This window comes from Passer montanus, unplaced genomic scaffold (genome assembly GCF_014805655.1).
Source record: "Passer montanus isolate IOZ18808 unplaced genomic scaffold, ASM1480565v1 scaffold2, whole genome shotgun sequence".
Taxonomy (NCBI): domain Eukaryota; kingdom Metazoa; phylum Chordata; class Aves; order Passeriformes; family Passeridae; genus Passer; species Passer montanus.
Window position 1 is genome coordinate 29,167,934 of NW_024366591.1, and position 17,582 is coordinate 29,185,515.

Here is a 17,582-nt window from a genome sequence, read left to right on the forward strand (position 1 = left end):
GGAATTAGTTAAGCTCATACAGGATGTGTCAGTCTATTTACAGTAGGAATGAACAAGTTCAAACTTATGTCCCTGGAGATTTATGGAGATTTGTTGCTGCAGAGTGCTTGGCTGTTTTGAAGTATGCAGGAGCAGCATGTTTAAACATGCACTGTGTTTGCTGGCAGCCTCCACTTTCCTTTACCACTTGTTCAATTAGCCTAGTCACTGCTCTTCTTGTTCACTGCATAATTTCCAAATCATTTTTTCCTTAGAGCTCCTGAATTTCTCAGTACCAGAGAATAACTACAGTACCAGAGAAAAACTACTGTTTTGGGACTTAAATATTAGAAAACACTGCTGTATGCTCAGATGTTCTTTTCAAATAAAAAAGCTGGAAACAATTTCCTTGCCCATTCATCCGTCATTGACATACACTTAAGTGGTGCTGAACTGTTTTTAATTTTAACCATACTGTAACTTTGTCAAAAACAAGGATTTAACTGCAAGGCACCTTTCCAGTATCCTTGCTTACTTGCTCCAGTAGCAAACTGTGTTCAGTCTTGATCCCCCGCTGTATGCTCAGATGTTCTTTTCAAATAAAAAAGCTGGAAACAATTTCCCTGCCCATTCATCCGTGATTGACATACACTTAAGTGGCACTGAACTGTTTTTAATTTTAATCACACTGTAACTTTGTCAAAAACAAGGATTTAACTACAAGACACCTTTCCAGTATCCTTGCCTACTTGCTCCAGTAGCAAACTGCGTTCAGTCTATTATGCTTAGTCCTTGTCCAGGCACCTTGATCCCCTAATAATTTGTTTCTCACAACTCATCTAAATCCTTCCTCTCTCTTTCACATATAAAACAGGTTTCTGGTGACAGATGTGGGTTCAGGTGGTTCATCTGTTCCTCTTTACTTTAATCCTGTGACTTGCTACACCCTTTACTCTGAAAGAATTAACCTCATGTCCAAAGTTTGCTTTTTAGATGTGTGTTTCAGTTTCACAATGGGTCTTTAGGAAGGGAGCTCTCAATCCATGAGTATTTTCTTCAGAATGTATTTGATTGAGAGGCCAGGCAGGTTTCCCCAGCAGGATCAGCAGTCATCTCTACAGGGAAGAGAGGTTTTTTCCCTACTTCACGCTCTGCAGGAAGTAGGAAAAGTCTCTAACTGAAAAATGTATATTTTATTTGGGATAATGATCTGTACTTACAAGAACCAATGGTGGTTCTTCATGATTTTGTTTGAAAAGAAATACCAGGTGTTCTACCTGTATTATCTTTCTTAGGCAAAAAGAAAAAAAAAAAGTTCACTGGAAAGGATATCAGAGGCCAAAGGCACCTCAAAAATATCGAAATCTGAAAAAAAGTATCTATATCCGAAATGTAATTTATAAAAATACTATCCCTGTGTTTTTCCTCAGTGATGCTTCTTAATCTATCTGTAATGTAAACAACTCATTCACTGAAAAAACTTTAAGTCTTTTTTTCATTTAAAGGAATCAAAGTGCTCTGCAGTTGCCTTTTTGGACCAAATTCTGGTCCTGAGATAACTTTATAACTATATATCTCATAATGGAGTTTCAGTGTATGCATTGAATCATTTTTTGTTTTTTCCAGAAATAAGATTTTGTAAGAATTCCAGGTCTTTCAAGCCCAGGTCTTAATAATGTTATTCATAGAAATATTATGTAAAACAATACAATATATACACATATTTATATAAAATTATTTGTATATATGGGATATAAAATAATATATATTATATAAAATGTTATTTTTTATTTCAATTTTTATATATGAAAAATGTAATTTCAAACTGTGATTACATATCGAGATGAAGAGTGGCTAAGTTGATTTAATGACACCTACAGGAAGGGTTAGGAAAGAGGTACAGCATGAAACCCCGTGTCCTCCGCTGGACAAACGCTGCATTGTCTCGGTTCGAATCGCTGGTGGTGAAACAGCGCTCCCTGATGTCCAACCAGCGACTTGGAAGTCCAAAAGCTCCATTCTTCCCGATATTCTTGGATGAATTGTCCAACAACTTTCTGAAAATTGTAGTTAATAGAAAGCAAAGTTGGGAACCATTTAATTCCACTATCTCATGCAGAGGGCTTACGGTCAGGTACAGTTCTGTTTCCTTATTCTCACTGGGTTCAGGGATCAGCCTTTCCATGTTGGTGTTTTTCCATAATGCTTCCGAGTCGAGTCCTTGAGTCGTGCCCATCTCAGTCCTACCTCAGGCTGCAGAGCCCTGCAAGGCAGGAAAGGCAGAGCCCCAGACATCCTCACAGCTCCCTCTCACAATTTCTTCAATTTCCTCAAGAACCTGATCCAGTGTTGTGCAATAAAGGCAGAGCCCCAGACATCCTCACAGCTCCCTCTCACAATTTCCTCAAGAGCCTGATCCAGTGTTGTGCAACGAGTCTGAATCAGAGCAGGACCTGAGTCCTGGCAGCCTGGGGACAATACACTGGTGGAAGAGTCACAATACCTGTTCAATGACTTGCTTGTGACAGGTTTTTGAGTGAAAAAAGAAATCTTTTAATATTTTGTTGCAGAACCACCAGCCCAAGAATTATGTCAGAGGTGTGAGACCTACAGGAAGCTCTGTGTGGGTAAAGATTGACGTTGCAAGTCCCTTTTTATTGATGTAAAGGTGTAAAGAATAAGGAAGTATGCATGTCACAATTATCATTGCAGCTTCATGTTTTGCAATAGGGAATAAAAAAGATTTTTTTTTTCCTGGTCTTAAGGATTAATATGGTTATGTGGAAGTTTCTGTAACCTGCTCTTCTGCTGTTTTTCACAGTTATCAAATGAGCAGTACTTAATTGATGAGTACTTTGAATTACTTGATGAAAAGTAATATGAAAAAAAAAAAGAAAAAAAAGAGAACAATTAATGTAGGTAACTCACTGTGAATATGTGTCCAAGAAGAGAAAATCTCAGAGAAACAGACTTTTGCCCTGCCGATGTATTTGGTATTGTCCCCACCCTGCTGCCAGATTTTCTGACTTCAGCCTGTTCCATACAGAGATGTTGTTGGTTGGTACATTCACCACTTGCTATGTTTCTTATCTCTCTCCCTGATCAGAAACTTGGCGTGATCTTTCCCTGAATATTCTCCCTGACTCAGAGCACGTAAATAATTTAGCAAATTATTAATAGAAGATGAGGAAGGTGTAAAGAGGCCTCTCTTCTCATTACCATAACAAATGAGGCCACTTACACTTTAATTGGCCTGAGCAGGGGGAAACAATGAAAATGGATGTATGTCTTGCCATCTTCCTAGGATAAATCTTTAGCTCTTCTAAGAAAAGGCAACAGTGAGATTTCACACTGAATTTTATTAGCAAAGGGATTTTTAAATTCTTGTTGATACATTTCAATAGACTGCCTTAGACTAATTGCCTTAATTGCCTCTGTAGAAAGGCAGCAGCCGGGTATCCTGCACCTCAATGTTTAATGATATTTAGTCAGGTATCTCTTCTCCTTCGTGTCCCACGTCTCCTGTGGAGACGTTTATCAAACCGGGGAGATGTTTGAATTATAGAATCTCAGAATGATTTGGGTGTGAAGGGACCTTAAAGATCACCTCGTTCCAACCCCAGGCCACGGGCAGGGTGGGACATCTCCCACTGTCCCAGGTTGTTCAGAGCCCCATCCAGCCTGGCCTTGAACACCTCCAGGGATGGGGCAGCCACAGCTGCTCTGGGCAACTTATGCCTTGTCACCACTCCCACCGTAAAGAACTTCTGCCTAATATCTAATCTAAGCCTGCATTATAACTGGATAAGGGAAGGGAAGGGAAGGGAGCTGGGGGCTCAGAGCCCCAAGGCAGCCCCCACACGGCTCCTGCCGCCGAGGCGCCCCCGCCGTGCCCCGCTCCCATTGGCTGCCACGCCCCGGGTGCCAACGGGAGGGGCGGGAGGAGAGAGCGCCCCACCGTCCGATTGGCTGGAACGCTGCGCCGCGCTCGCTGATTGGCTGCGGGAGGCGCCACTCGAGGTGTGGAGGCGTGAGGGGAGGCGGCTCGCGGCTGTGGCGGCGGAGCCGGAGGTGCGGCAGCCGCCCGGGAGCGGGGGAGGCAGCGAGGCTGCGGTGGGCCGGCCTCCAACAGCCCCCTGCCGGGAGACCTCCTGAAGGCGTAAATACATTTAATCCCGCCAAAAAATACCCTGCCTCACTCTCCGTTTGGTGTCCCCTGAATTTTGCAAACGCCACAGGTATGTTTCCTTGGCTGTGCCTTCGGGGTATGTCCAGCTTGAGGGGTAAGATTAATTCCCAATGGCAATTACGAGCTCAAGACTTAGTTTTAATCAATCAGCGTGGCTCAATCACAGTTCTGCTGTGTTAGTTCTAGTTATATTCCTTAAAAAAAAAAAAAAAGACACAGTCACGAATTGGAGGGGAAGAACACAGGTTTTTTGGCAGATCTAAGTAAGTGTGTGGAGCTACAAGGATGTGACAAACAGCAGCTTTTCCTGGAAAGGCTCTTTTCCCATTTTCCAAAGTTGACTGGAGAAAGCAAAATTGAAGGCTCCTTGAATTAATAAATTAAAGCTTTATAAAACTGGAACTAAATTGAAGAACTCTACATGGCTGTCTTAGGGCACAAGACTTAGATAATCACTAGTGATAAAATTAATTTCCCATCATCTGACATACAAGTTCTACTGAAACATTTCATGTGAACAAAAGAAATGTACTAGTGCTGAAACTGACTAATTTTGTAGTTAATTTCTTCTTATTTTTTTAACAGGAACCTTTGCTAAACGAAATGAAACACAATCTGGTGTGTCAGACACCTCCCACTGTCACAGTTCATGTAAAACCGAGTGCATCCAGATCATACCAGCAAAAAAAACTTACTAGACTAAAGCGACCTGCTTTTAAAGACCATCAAGAAAATTGTGAAAAAGGGGTTCCTAGTCAGAAATATAAATGTTCAAAGGGACCATGTCTAGTTATTCAGCGTCAGGAAATGACAGCTTTCTTTAAATTATTTGGTAGGTCAATAATGTGAGATATGAATTGACTGAACAGAATGTTTTCTAAGCTGAGGAATTTTGAGAGTGCTTTTCATATCTAAAGTAATGGCAATTCTTTATCAAAATGTTTTGTTGTTATAGTTTGGTATATAAATATTTAATGCTTAAGTTAAAAATACAAGGGCGACCAAATTGATGAGAAGTATATTTTTTAAATTACAAATGAATCCAAGGTAGTTTGCTAGTTTTTATTTTATGATAATTTTCCTTACTATTTTCTCTTATATTTCAACAATGTAAAACAATGTCCATCTTGTTTTACACAAGGCTTAAAAAAAGGACTCCTTGTCTCTTAAACATGTTCTTTACTGTGGGAATAAACTTCTGGGGGAAGAAGTGGAATGGGAAGTTGATCTAAGGAGTTGGAGCATCTCTTCTTTATTTGTGTCTCTTTCATATGAAGTTTTGTATTTATTTAATTTAGCAAAGACATTAAGTAATAGTGGAAGATTGCAGCTGGTTTTTATTTGACCCTTAAATCCAGAAGTGAATGAGAGAGAGTTGGTGGTAATTACGGTACATGGTCACGGACAATGAAGCACTGACCAAAAATAAGCAAGCATTGCCCAGTAAAGGCTGCCAGGTAATCAAGGTGCAGGATCTCAGCAGTCTGTACTTCCTCTGAAATAATGGTGTGCTATCACCTGGACGCATGGAATGCAGGAAGAAATGATGCAAATAGAAAAAAATACTGGTTATTTTTCACTTTCACCTGCTGTTACTGAGAATGGAGGAAATGCAGTCACCAGATTTTCCACCTTGTCTTTCTGGTAGAGTTTGTTTTCTTTTGTCATGTAAGCTTTTTTCACACCTGAACCTCTCCTACTGCCCTCAGCTTCTCTGTTCCCTGCTGGCTGGTCTAGCTTCTTTTCTTTCATTTGGGTTAATGAAAGACCATCTGCTATTTATTTATAAATACCTTCTGACATAAACAGTTTTGGTGTTTGAAATGCTACAGGTTTCTCTTATTACAGATGATGATCTAATCCAAGACTTCCTTTGGATGGACTGTTGCTGTGAAATTGCAGACAAGGTGAGTGTATTTCCTTCTTAGTTAACAGAACATACACTGAGTGAGAAATCTGCCCTTAATTACTTGATACCTTAATACAAATACAGAACATCATCTTTTTCTAATGGTTTCACATGGAAGTTTCAAGAAACTTAATTCATGCTTTCCTCATTGTTAAAAATGATGAAAAATGATGAAAATATCTTGGTGCAAGATGTGTCAATCAACTTAGGAAATACTATTCTAAGTAACACATTGATACTTCATTTTACATTTTAAAACAGTATCTCTTGGCAATGACTTTCGTTTATTTCAAGAGAGCTGACTTCACACCAAGTGAGCATACCAGAATCAATTTCTTTGTGGCTCTGTAAGTACTTTAAAATTATCTGGTATTATTAGAATAAACTTTGCATTATTTCTTTATGACACTGATAATTACAATATGTGATGAGACTTCCTTGAGGAATATATAAACAACCTAATCCGGGGGGTGGCAGGAGGGCTGGAGCTCGGTGGTCTTTGAAGTCCCTTCCAACCCAACCCAAACCACTCTGTGGTTTTATGACAATCTACATTCTGTACATAAATAGTGCAAAGTCACTGTTCTGCCTGTGATGGAACAAGCTGGAGCAGCACACAGGGGTTGCTTGCATTGGTGTGGTGATACACACAGTGGCATTCTGCCTACCAAACTGAATCTGGGGGCTTTTTAAAGCATTACAGGAAATATATGCAGGACAATACACAGCAACATGTATGTGGCTCACAGGTGCTCATATAAAACCCTGTTTCAGATCTTTGCCAGCCTTTAAGGCATTTGTATAAAAACATTTCACCATGACGGGCATCTCAGGAGTAACTTGTTAATAAGGTTTCTGTCAACATGTTTTAAATCAAAAGTAAAGAGAATTTCTGAGAACTTTTTTGAACAGTTGTAAAATACCTATACTTTGAAACAGTGGTGGAATCAGTAATCCAGGCCCACATAACCCTCTGTATTTGCTGTACCTGCAGAGGGTTCTGCATTTTTTTTACAGTGTATGGTGCTCAGGTCATCTTTTCTGGTACCATCACTCCTCAGGTGCTCTGATTTACACACTAGTGCAGGGGCAAAGGGGACTGTTCCTTCTGCTGTCGCTGTTCTGTGGGTGACATCCACAGAGCATGGAGGAGGGAGCCCTCTGACCCCACTGAAGGGGGAAAAGCCAGGCCAGAGCAGTGAAAGGATTAGTGGGGGACAAAGAGTCTGGTGAGACTGGGACTAGAGAGAATACTGGGGTCAGGAGCAAGTGAGAAAACTGGGGAGGATACTATAAGTCCTAATTTTTCAAGTGTGATTTACAGGAGTTTAGTACCAGGTGGGTCAAGTAATCATTTTCCTGTTGTCTGAGAAGACAATCCAAACCTAAAAGTAACTAGATAGTGAACAAAGGGAAGAACAGAGACATTAAAAAAAAGTAATTTAAGTTTTTCATTTAAACTAAAGGTAGACCTGTATTTAGTTGTTTGCTCCTAATTTAAAATGAGCTACATAATTTTACAAGAATAGCTAAAATCCATAAAGTAGAAAGTGGGAAGTTTAAGATTTCACAGGAGAGTTTTATGCCTTATTTAAAGCATCAATCAGAAACTGTTCATTTTATTCAAGGGTTTCTTGCCAGCTTGGAGAAGAATGTCAGGATGTGTTAGTTCTTGCTTATCTATTAATTTAGGAAACTCTAGGGTAAAACCATTTTTATAAAAGCTTGGGGTTTTTTACCCAAAGGATGCATGTGTAACTAATCAAGAAAATACTGTATTCTAGAGAGAAGGCTGTATTTTGTTAGTGTTTTTTCCTCACAATACTAGAAAAAAGAACCACTGCAATATATCTGTTATTTTATGTTAGAAATCATTCTAATATAGTGGTTTAAGATTGAATAATATTTACAAACATAAACATATATATATTTGAAGGTATCTGGCAAACACAGTTGAAGAAGACAATGAAGAAGCAAAGTATGACATTTTCCCATGGGCTTTGGGCAAAGCCTGGAGAAAGCTCTTCCCTGATTTCTTAAAGTTAAGAGATCAACTTTGGAGTAGAATTGACTACAGGGCTATTGTAAGCAGACGCTGCTGTGAAGAGGTAGGGAGGGAGATTTCATATTCTAGATGCTGAAATCACAACAAGTAACACCAGCTAGCAATTTAGCTCTGTACAGTTCCTACCCTAGAGTAAACACACAATCCACGGAAAAGAAAAGATGCTGCTAAAATGTAATGGCCCATTTATCCTCCATGATATTTCTTCCTTCTCTATTTAAAACACATTATTTAAAAAGGTGTTTTTAAAGTAAACTAGAATATTTTATATTGCACGACTGTTAAAAGTGACATTTCTATTGACTAGTATTTACTTCATGCAAATATTTTTCATTTAAAATCTACTTTAATTTGTTTCACTTCATCCACTTTAGAAATAATTTTGTGTGCTTTACAATTTATAAGGAAAAAATATATTCCTCATTTTTCAGGTGAAGTGTGTACCTGGAAAAACCCTTGTCATGCTCTAAGTACCTAATGTTTACTTCTAGATGGTGGAAAAGAAAATCTCCCATTTACTCTAGAGACCCATTTCTGGGGATGGGATTAGATGCTATGGGAAAAGCACAAGGAGCAAGGCGAGTGCAGGATGCTTTTCCTTGCATACCCTCCCAGCTTCCCACTGCTGTTATTTCAGTGATGATGAACACTGTCAGCTGATGTTTGGTAGCTGGCCAGAGACCCTGTTGTGTCCAACATCCCGAGCATGAGCTGCTGTTTGTGATGGCTCACGTGAACAGACAGGGCTGGAAGCTGGGATGTTTCCACACCTGACTGGTGTCAGGATTACTTACCCCTGCAAACTTTCCAGTGGGACAGACAAGAGATGATGCCCATTTCAGCTACATTAATTCCCTGCCATGCACTAACTGGATCTAGTTTTCAGCCGTGTGTTTCCCCTTTATTTTTGCTCTTCCTGAGCACCTCTGGCTGTTCCCACAGGTGATGGCCATCGCTCCAACACATTACATCTGGCAGCGGGAGCGCTCCGTGCACCACAGCGGAGCTCTGAGGAGTTCCGGCGATCAGGTGCAGCTGCCCCGAGGGCCCAGCGCTACTCCGACAGACTGCCTGCTGTGCGGGAAGAAAGGCAGGTTCGTACGGCTCGGATTATCCTCCTCCTCCTCATCTACCGACACTCTGGAGATGAGGGACTTGCACTCATCCCAGAAATCCAAGGACACCTTTTCCACTGAAAAAATGCTCATCGACTCTCCTTCTTATAAAGGCCGAGGTATGGTTTCATATTGTGAGTAATTTTCCATCAGTTTAGGCAACTGGGGCCATATTTGCCCTTCAGAGTGCTGCAGGGACTGCTCTGTCCCTCCCTGTAACACCTCAGCATAACTTTTACCCTCACAGATTCATTTTCACACATTCTGTCTTAACTTCCTGGAAGTACCAACTGTTTCACATTGAGTCTCTTCATGTTACTTTCATCTACTACAGTAGAATTTGGGTGCTACTCAGGCATTTGTTACTATTCTTGCATTGTAAATTAAATTGGGAGTCCTGTTTTAAATGATTTTTTTATGATTGGCTATGTCAAATAAAAATACTGGTGTGTGTAAAGTGTGTTGAAGTGCACTTACTGAGAGTATGTTTTGAGAAAGAGCAAGATACTCATTTGTGATCTGGGTTTGGACACAGGTTAAATCACAATTTCCATTTTCCTCTTAAGTATCTAATTGGTTGACATTTTATACAAGACTGTTTTAATACTGGGGTATGAGTAGAAAACAAGAGTTTATTGCAACAATTGTTTACATAATTGAATCTCTGCCCATTAATCTACTCAAAATAGCATCCTCAGCATTAGGGGCCTCCATTACATACAGCAGTTGTGGGGCAAACCATTATTAAATTTATTATTGGAAGTTAAATGCATTTGACCTGTAAACTTCCTCAGGCACCTGGACAAGGCCTCAGCTCTGCAAAGATACTCTCCTGTAGTTAACCAGTGCAGAGTTCCTAGTATACTTACCTAATACAAAGGTAGTTATAAATAACTCTGAATATTTTATTTGCATGTGTTCTCATTAGTAAATGCATTTGACCTGTAAACTTCCTCAGGCACCTGGACAAGGCCTCAGCTCTGCAAAGATACTCTCCTGTAGTTAACCAGTGCAGAGTTCCTAGTATACTTACCTAATACAAATACAAAGGTATTTATAAATAATAATACAAAGGTAGTTATAAATAACTCTGTATATTTTATTTGCATGTGTTCTCATTAAGATCCAAATTTTCAGTATTACAGTAAGATTGTTACTGTTTTGACAGCTTTAGTACAAATGTGAATCCCAACTTTGAATAAATTGGCATTTGAATATTTCCTGAGATATAAAGCAAGTCAGGTGTTTACAAAACATAACTTAATAAGTTAATGTGCTAAACATCACCACTTACTCAGGGGAGATCCCAAATGATTTTAAGTCTGTTTATACTTGAGAGATCTGGCTTCTCATCTCTGACAAGGGCCAGAAAAAACTGTGTTTCCTCCAACCATTTGAGAATACTTTATATGAAGTGCCATTCACAAATAACCAGGCAACTTGCAGCCTGAGTGCTGGAAGGGAACCAGAGCTGTGCCTGTCAACAACTGTTTTGATGTTGAAATAAGCACAGCTTTATCAAGTGAACGCATTCAGTGAATTCCAGTATCTCTTAAAGTTATGCTTTAAGAACTTTGTTCTCAAAGAAACCTATAGTCAGCAGTTGGAAGCCAGCAAAGTATTAATTTCAAAGGAGAGCCTTTGATGCCTTATTTTCTTACTAAATTTTTTTTTCTCCTTATTTCTGTTAGACTGTCAGAGGCTGTCCAGCAAAAGGCAACCATGTAGCACTCTGGATCAAGATAAGTCTATGGACTGGTTTACAAGCAATGGAGAATGAAATGCACCTGATAAGACAGAAACATACTGTGATTTGCAGAACAGTCTGGGCTGCATCACAGCACCAGACATGATGATTTACTTCAAAATTTTCCCTTTACATAGTGGGATAACAGTTGGTGTTTCAAACTTGATGCGAGGTAGAAATCAGAGCGGTCAGTACTTGAAAGTTACACAACTTGCAAAATGTAGCATCTACTTTGTTATGTTTTATTTCATTCTGATACAATATTCAGATTAGCAGCTAAGGAGGCAGCAGCATCAAGAAAGCAGTGGTTGAAACTTTCTCAGCTTGGTAAGGAACGCTAATTAAAAAACAAAAGTTACTACTTTAGTATTTCAATACACAATGATTATTTTATTATTATAAGTTTAATAGTTTCATAATATAGGAAAATATCAAATGCTAGTACAAAAAAAAAAGTTTTTATTTGAAATAAAAATACCAGTAAACATTTAAGATAAACTTTTTCCAAGTGTCTCACCTGAATGAGCTTCCTGCCAGTGGGATGGTCGGGCAATGTAAGGTACTGAGTGGTTTGTTTCATCAGCATCACTGAGTGATTCTGTGAGAAGAGCATTTCTTTTTATTTTATAAATATTTTTTTTTTTGTTCCCACAAGTTTAAGACCTACATACAGCCTAGAGTAGACAATGTACATGTAATGTTTTTCCCTGACATGTTTTCTTTTTCTTGTTGTCACCTATCATATATTCAGAACTCTTGGCATTTTGCAGATCTATACTGTATATATATTTACACTTATCATATAAATATAAAATATGTATGGCAGCATTTTTGGATTTGCCAGAACAGCATAGTTTTAAAACAGAGCTCACTGGCCACTGTTTCTGTTAAGGAATCCTTAAGTCCATCAGGGTCCTCTAAAGCAGCTTTGGGGTGAGTATAAAGAACTGAATTTTCTTAAAAATCAAAAATTTGAAAACAGTCATTCTTTATTTCAGATTGAAATTTATTTTTTATTTAGCCCAGGTTTTTAGTAGAATATTTTAACTTAAATAAAAATGAATAGTATTCTTTAAACCTGACAAGGTCTAGGCTGTCTAAAACCTTGCCTATTCTCAGCTGACCTAGGTAAAAACACTGCCTCTTCCTACACTGGGTTATCAAAGTGCAGGAATAGGGGATCTCGTCAGCAGCAAAGTCCTTACCATTGTATTCACTCTCCTTAGGAACTGCTTGATCCTGAATATGGATTTCTTTGTACTCATTTTGAAGTGGTTCTTCAACATTTTCTTGAGTTTCCACCATTTGGCTTGATTTGTAGTGCTTGAGTTTAGCAGGGAGTACTGACCAGCTCCTGTGAGTTACCTCAATTATCCTTTCACACAAAAAAGGAAGCTTGCAGCTCCGTATTCTGTCTAAAAGGTCAATAACCTGTGTGATGCTTTTGAAGAAATGCAAAGGATAAAGTAGTATTTTGAAAACTCATATCACAAAATTTCAGTTCTACTGACTTAGGCACATTCTTTACCTTTGAAGTTACACGAATCCTTCAGTTTTAGGGAAAAGGAGCAACCTGACTATTGCACTGGAGAACAGTGCAGTTACTTTGAGGATGCCATAAATGCCAAACTTCACTGACCAGAATGAGAACATTCCCCAGGAAGATGCCAAAGGATTTGGCTGAGTGTAATTTATACAGAGTAGAACTCCCAAAGAAAGTTACATGGGGAAAAAACCCAACTTTGTTAACCATTTCATGAATGCTGCATGTGTATTTCAGAAGATGCTTGGTTTTGTACTGAGGCCAGGTAACGCCTGAATAAAGGTGGCAGACAGAAATACTCACTTTGCCAAGTACACAGCACACACCCCACCTTGCTTCAGGCTTGGGTGTACAACAGGCAGAGCACACTGAGGGTTCAGCATATCCAGAACTACCTGCAAGAGAAAGACATATTAATGCTTCCTGGGAGAACAAATGTACATCTACCAACGCAACACAGGACAATGCTGGGGGGAAAAAGGTTATGGAAAAGAGATGCACACAACAGCAGTGTGTAATCATCCACCAGTTTTATCACTGCCTCTCAAAACCTGAGGTGCACACTTACACAAAATGAAGTCCTCTCTACTTCCAGATGAATTTCTGTTAAAACAGCAAGTAGTATTTGACCAACTAAGTAGATCCGTAGGAAGTTAAGCCTCCTAGTAATTAAATCCCATAATCCCGACAATAAAAAAACTTTTAGAAGACTACATTTACTAACACATTTGAATACCTATTTCTCAAATGTGAAAAAAAAAAGAAAAAAAGATTGTTCAAATGCAGAAGAACACATTATGGTCACAATGTCTAACTTGCTGTGAGTTTCAAGATTAAAAATACTTCTTGTCTTTGGCAAGGCATCTTCTTGCACCATTTTAAAAATTGCTATTTGTTTAAAGCATTTAGTAAGCAGTTGTAAGTAGTTTGTCAGCTTTACAGGGAAGAGTGCTTAACATCACGCTATCTTCCCCAGCATGACTCGTTTTTTAGGAAATCTGGATACAAAGAAGCAGGACAGGAGAGCAAGCCATAGCATTCTCTAAATTATGGTTAGTTACATTGTGCATTCTATATAGCTGATAGCAAAGTGGTCATATAGTTGCATATTTAATAAGGTTTTGTATCCTTCTGAAATTGAATGCTTGAAATATGTATCTCCTAAAATATCAGTTCCTCAAAAATACAAGAAAGCAAGTTGGTATTTGCTTACATGACAGCAGTAATTAATTGTAATATTTCTATAGTACAGCTTTATCACTCTTTCATGTGACAACCTGTAACTGAAACCTTGAAAACATTTGTATCTGACAAAAACATTACAATGTTTCTTTCACTGATGAGGACCTGCATTGTTATTTCTCATGTTACACTAGATATGGGAATCCCGTTGTGAGTGTGAACACTAGAGGTTCTAATTAATGGAGAAAAGACACGTGTCAATGGGGGAGTTGTTTGGATTCACTCACTGCATCAAGTGTTACAGATTTCAGATCTGCAGCAGCTGTTGAAATGTCTTTAAGAATAAACTCCACGTTATCTGGCCACTCGTCCACGTGTCCTATTTCCCACGCAGAACGCCAGTGCCTGTAATTCTTCTTAGCTAAATTATGATGATCCTCTCTGATTTCATAACTTAGAACACGTCCTTTGTGCCCAACTGAAAGCAAACAGAAGACATTCCACTCACCACTTGACACTGCTGTTATAAAAACTTGGGGGAAAAAAAGAAAACAAAAGCAAAAACCATAATCTGTAACATAAGTACACCTTTCCATCTCCACTTAAGGAAATTATCACATCTGAAACAATCAATGACAATCTAGGTTTTCTTTACATTTAAAACATATGGATGAAGGAAAAGTGTCATGTTAGTTCTTTCACAGACAGAAATCCATCAATGCACAGATGAAACAAAGAGTAGTTATAGTAGTACAGACTGTTCCAAGATGTTTTCCTGAAGTCACTCATGCAGCAAAAGACAAGTTGAGCATCTGTGGCTGCTGCTAGATCCTTCTGCTGGAGCAACCAGAGGTACCAGCTGAGAATGCTGCACCAGTGCTCACAGGTTAAGGAAACCTGCTCACTGATCTCAGCCCCACAGAAAAGTTTTCCAGTGTACTCTTTGATTCACCCAGGTTTGTGTAATTTTCCTGTTACTGTTTGCAACAGCAATAAATTATTAAGTCTAAATTTACTATTCTGACATCTACCACGACTCCAATGTTTCTCACAAAGGAAGCATTTCCAGGCTGTGCAGGCAGACAGCAGGGTGTGCACTGCTGTATTATTCCATATTTCTATTACTCCAATTCCTCACACCTATCCCACTGCTCACTTCTCTCTCCTTGCTACTTTGGAAGGGGTGCAGGCAGCTTTCAGGAAGCAGCAGCTCCCCAGGTCAGTGCTGTGCCTTTCTAAGCCATTTCAGTTTCAAGTCACCAGGCTCATTCCCTCACCTACGTGATCCCACTGTGAATCCATTCAGATAACTGAGTAAAAGAAGGGATAGATTTCCCAACAGTTGCTCCTTGATCCAGCTCACCCTGCCTCAGACAAAGGCCAGAACCAGCTTGTAAGAAAGGGAAGGTTTCAGCATGTTGCCTTTGATCACCTGAAGCAGTTGTAGAGTCACAGTGCCAACTCCTGGTTCCTTTAGAGTATCAGTTTAAAAACATCAGGAAAATAAAATTCTTCACACTGGGGGGGGTCAGTTTTACCCCCACTTATTCAAAGTGATTCCTACTTTTTGAAACTGGTTTTTAAAAAATCAGAACAGCAAGACAAAATAGCTAGGCAAAACTTCATTACTGTGAAGCTACAGTATGTGAAGTTTGCTACATCATATTTTCCAGTTCTCAAAGATCTTAAAGTCATGGCAAATACCACTGTCTTAACTCTCCTGTTTTATGTCAGTAGTTTCTGGGATTAAAGAAAGAATGGAAAACAACATAAAAGGAATAACAATTAAGAGATGAATGAAATCTGTTAAATCAACAATAATTTTGGAAATGAAATAATTCCATGGACATTGGTAAGGTGCCCACTGGATCTGAATTCCAGCATTTACCCATGCAGCAGCTGCTTTCCTTGTTGGGTATCACTGGTGTGTATTCAATGGTGGCAAAAGCAGCCACCATTAGGAACCAGCATATCAAATCTATTTATTTCTGGGTCAGCACCAAAGTGTGTTCAGCTGTGACTAAAACTGGCTGTATTTGGTGCTGTTTAAATTCAATAAATTTGAAAACAGCAATGCAATTTCATATCTTTTCCCCACTCCTCAAAATAGAGCTGATCTGGCACACAACAATTGCACTCTTTCCCTGAACAGGGTTAACAGCCTGGTAATGTCAATGATTTTGCCAACTTGGCCCATTTACAGCTAAATTAAACTGATGAGAAAAAACCTGTTGGACAAGATAGAAAAACGAGAGGAATAATTGGCAAGTTCAGGTGTGCTTGTATGAAATGGCCACAGCAGGCTGAATACCCAAGAAAAATCATCTGCTGTATTTAGCAAGAGCTAGGTTTTGCCTTAGCCAGTATCAGGTATTTGGGTTCTGGGTCTGCCTGTAGGGCAAGCTGGGGAAAACTAAGGACTCCTACTTTCTCTAAATGGAAAGAGAAGTGCTGATGTTTCTGTTTCTTCTGTCTCATCAGCTTCCAGCTCCTACAGCAGCAATGTTTGCTTTGAGGATAATCTCATGCTAGCTTCAAAATCCCAAAGGAACTAAAAACCCCCAAACATTAGTTTATTCCAGAAAGATGACCAGAAGAAACCAGCTGCAGTTGAGTGATCTCGAGTCATGGCTGAAACTCAGCTTTCTGCAAGACCCTTGGTAACCATTTACACTATGCCCTATAAGCACAGTCAGAATGGTTTGCAGTCCTTGTGCTGATGTAACTTTCCCTCAAGTCAACAAACTATACATGAACTGCAGCAAAGCTTTCATGAGCTGAATAGTAAGGACCACAAGAACCATAAGTATTTGAGAAAAAAAAAAGCCCAAGTTGTGATAAGGAAATAAATAATGGCTGAAACTCAGCTTTCTGCAAGACCTTCAGTAACCATTTACACTATGCCCTCTAGAATGTCAGAATGGTTTGCAGTCCGTGTGCTGATGTAACTTTCTTTCAAGTCAACAAACTATACGTGAACTGCAGCAAAGCTCTCATGAGCTGAATAGTAAGAACCACAAGAACTATAAGTATGTGGGCAAAAAAACCCCCAAGTTGTGATAAGGAAATAAATAACTACTGTGTTGTCTAAAGCCAGGTTCTCACCTGCTCTCGACAGAAACAAGCTCATAGCACCAGACCCGCTGCCAGTTTCCAGCACGGTGTCTCCCGGGTGGATATCCATCATCATTAACAGAGCACTTATATCCTGCGGGCGACAAAAACACGGCACGTTACTATCCACGAGAAATCAGAGGTGAGATTCATCCAGCGAGCTCCCAGCCACCAGCCGCTACCTTGGGGTAGGCGATGGTGGCTCCCCGCGGCATGAGCAGCACGTACTCGTCCAGCGAGGGCCGCCGCAGCAGCAGCCGCTTCCCGGCCGCCGTGCGCAGCACCTGCCCGGGCATCCGCCCGATGATGTCGCGGTGGGGCAGGAGCCCGCCGGGGCTGCTCAGCACCGCCCCGGCCGCCAGCCGGCACAGCAGCTTCAGCGCCGAGTTGTGCTTCCTGCGCACCTCGGCCAGCGCCAGCTCCCCGGCGCGGAAAGAGCCGGGACGCGGAGCCGCCACTTCCTCCTCCTCCTCCTCCATCTTCTCCGGGGCAGCCTGAGGCGCCGCCGCGCACCGCGCCACCGCCGCCGCTTCCTCGGGCGGCAGCAGCCGCCTCACCCGCTCCAGCGGCGACAGCGAAGCCTGCCATGCCCGCCGGCGAGGCTTCCCGTCGGCAGGAAAAGAGGAGGAGGAGGAGGAAAAGGAGGAAGAGGGGGCGGCTGCCCGCCGCAGCGCGCGCCAGGCCCTCATGCGAGCGGCCCGCGTGCTCGCCCCGCGCGCCTGCGCCGCACGCCCCGATG

At 40.5% G+C, this 17,582-nt stretch overlaps 2 protein-coding genes across 2 annotated transcripts; one reads left to right on the plus strand and one right to left on the minus strand.

Annotated features, from left to right (window-relative positions):
• Positions 1–4,080: 4,080 nt before the first annotated feature.
• On the plus strand, positions 4,081–11,082 carry SPDYA (speedy/RINGO cell cycle regulator family member A). The gene is made up of 7 exons (XM_039707545.1): positions 4,081–4,217; positions 4,754–5,000; positions 6,017–6,075; positions 6,339–6,424; positions 8,014–8,185; positions 9,085–9,376; positions 10,949–11,082. The coding sequence occupies exons 2-7, from the start codon at positions 4,772–4,774 to the stop codon at positions 11,035–11,037; spliced, it is 927 nt and encodes a 308-aa protein (XP_039563479.1). The 5' UTR covers positions 4,081–4,217; positions 4,754–4,771; the 3' UTR covers positions 11,038–11,082.
• A 143-nt stretch (positions 11,083–11,225) lies between these two features.
• On the minus strand, positions 11,226–17,562 carry TRMT61B (tRNA methyltransferase 61B). The gene is made up of 7 exons (XM_039707544.1): positions 17,026–17,562; positions 16,835–16,937; positions 14,017–14,207; positions 12,851–12,942; positions 12,210–12,445; positions 11,522–11,602; positions 11,226–11,341 (listed from the first exon to the last, which is right to left on the minus strand). The coding sequence occupies exons 1-7, from the start codon at positions 17,530–17,532 to the stop codon at positions 11,298–11,300; spliced, it is 1,254 nt and encodes a 417-aa protein (XP_039563478.1). The 5' UTR covers positions 17,533–17,562; the 3' UTR covers positions 11,226–11,297.
• Positions 17,563–17,582: the final 20 nt, after the last annotated feature.

Excerpts from the sequence above, each read along its gene's own strand:
- SPDYA (XM_039707545.1), top strand. The coding sequence starts at position 4,772 with ATGAAACACAATCTGGTGTGTCAGACACCTCCCACTGTCACAGTTCAT. Across the intron at positions 5,001-6,016 it reads AGCTTTCTTTAAATTATTTG|ATGATGATCTAATCCAAGAC; the intron begins GTAGGTCAATAA and ends CTCTTATTACAG. Across the intron at positions 8,186-9,084 it reads GCAGACGCTGCTGTGAAGAG|GTGATGGCCATCGCTCCAAC; the intron begins GTAGGGAGGGAG and ends CTGTTCCCACAG.
- TRMT61B (XM_039707544.1), bottom strand. The coding sequence starts at position 17,532 with ATGAGGGCCTGGCGCGCGCTGCGGCGGGCAGCCGCCCCCTCTTCCTCC. Across the intron at positions 14,208-16,834 it reads CTTGTTTCTGTCGAGAGCAG|TTGGGCACAAAGGACGTGTT; the intron begins GTGAGAACCTGG and ends GTTTGCTTTCAG. Across the intron at positions 12,446-12,850 it reads TGTGCTGTGTACTTGGCAAA|CATCACACAGGTTATTGACC; the intron begins GTGAGTATTTCT and ends TTTCTTCAAAAG.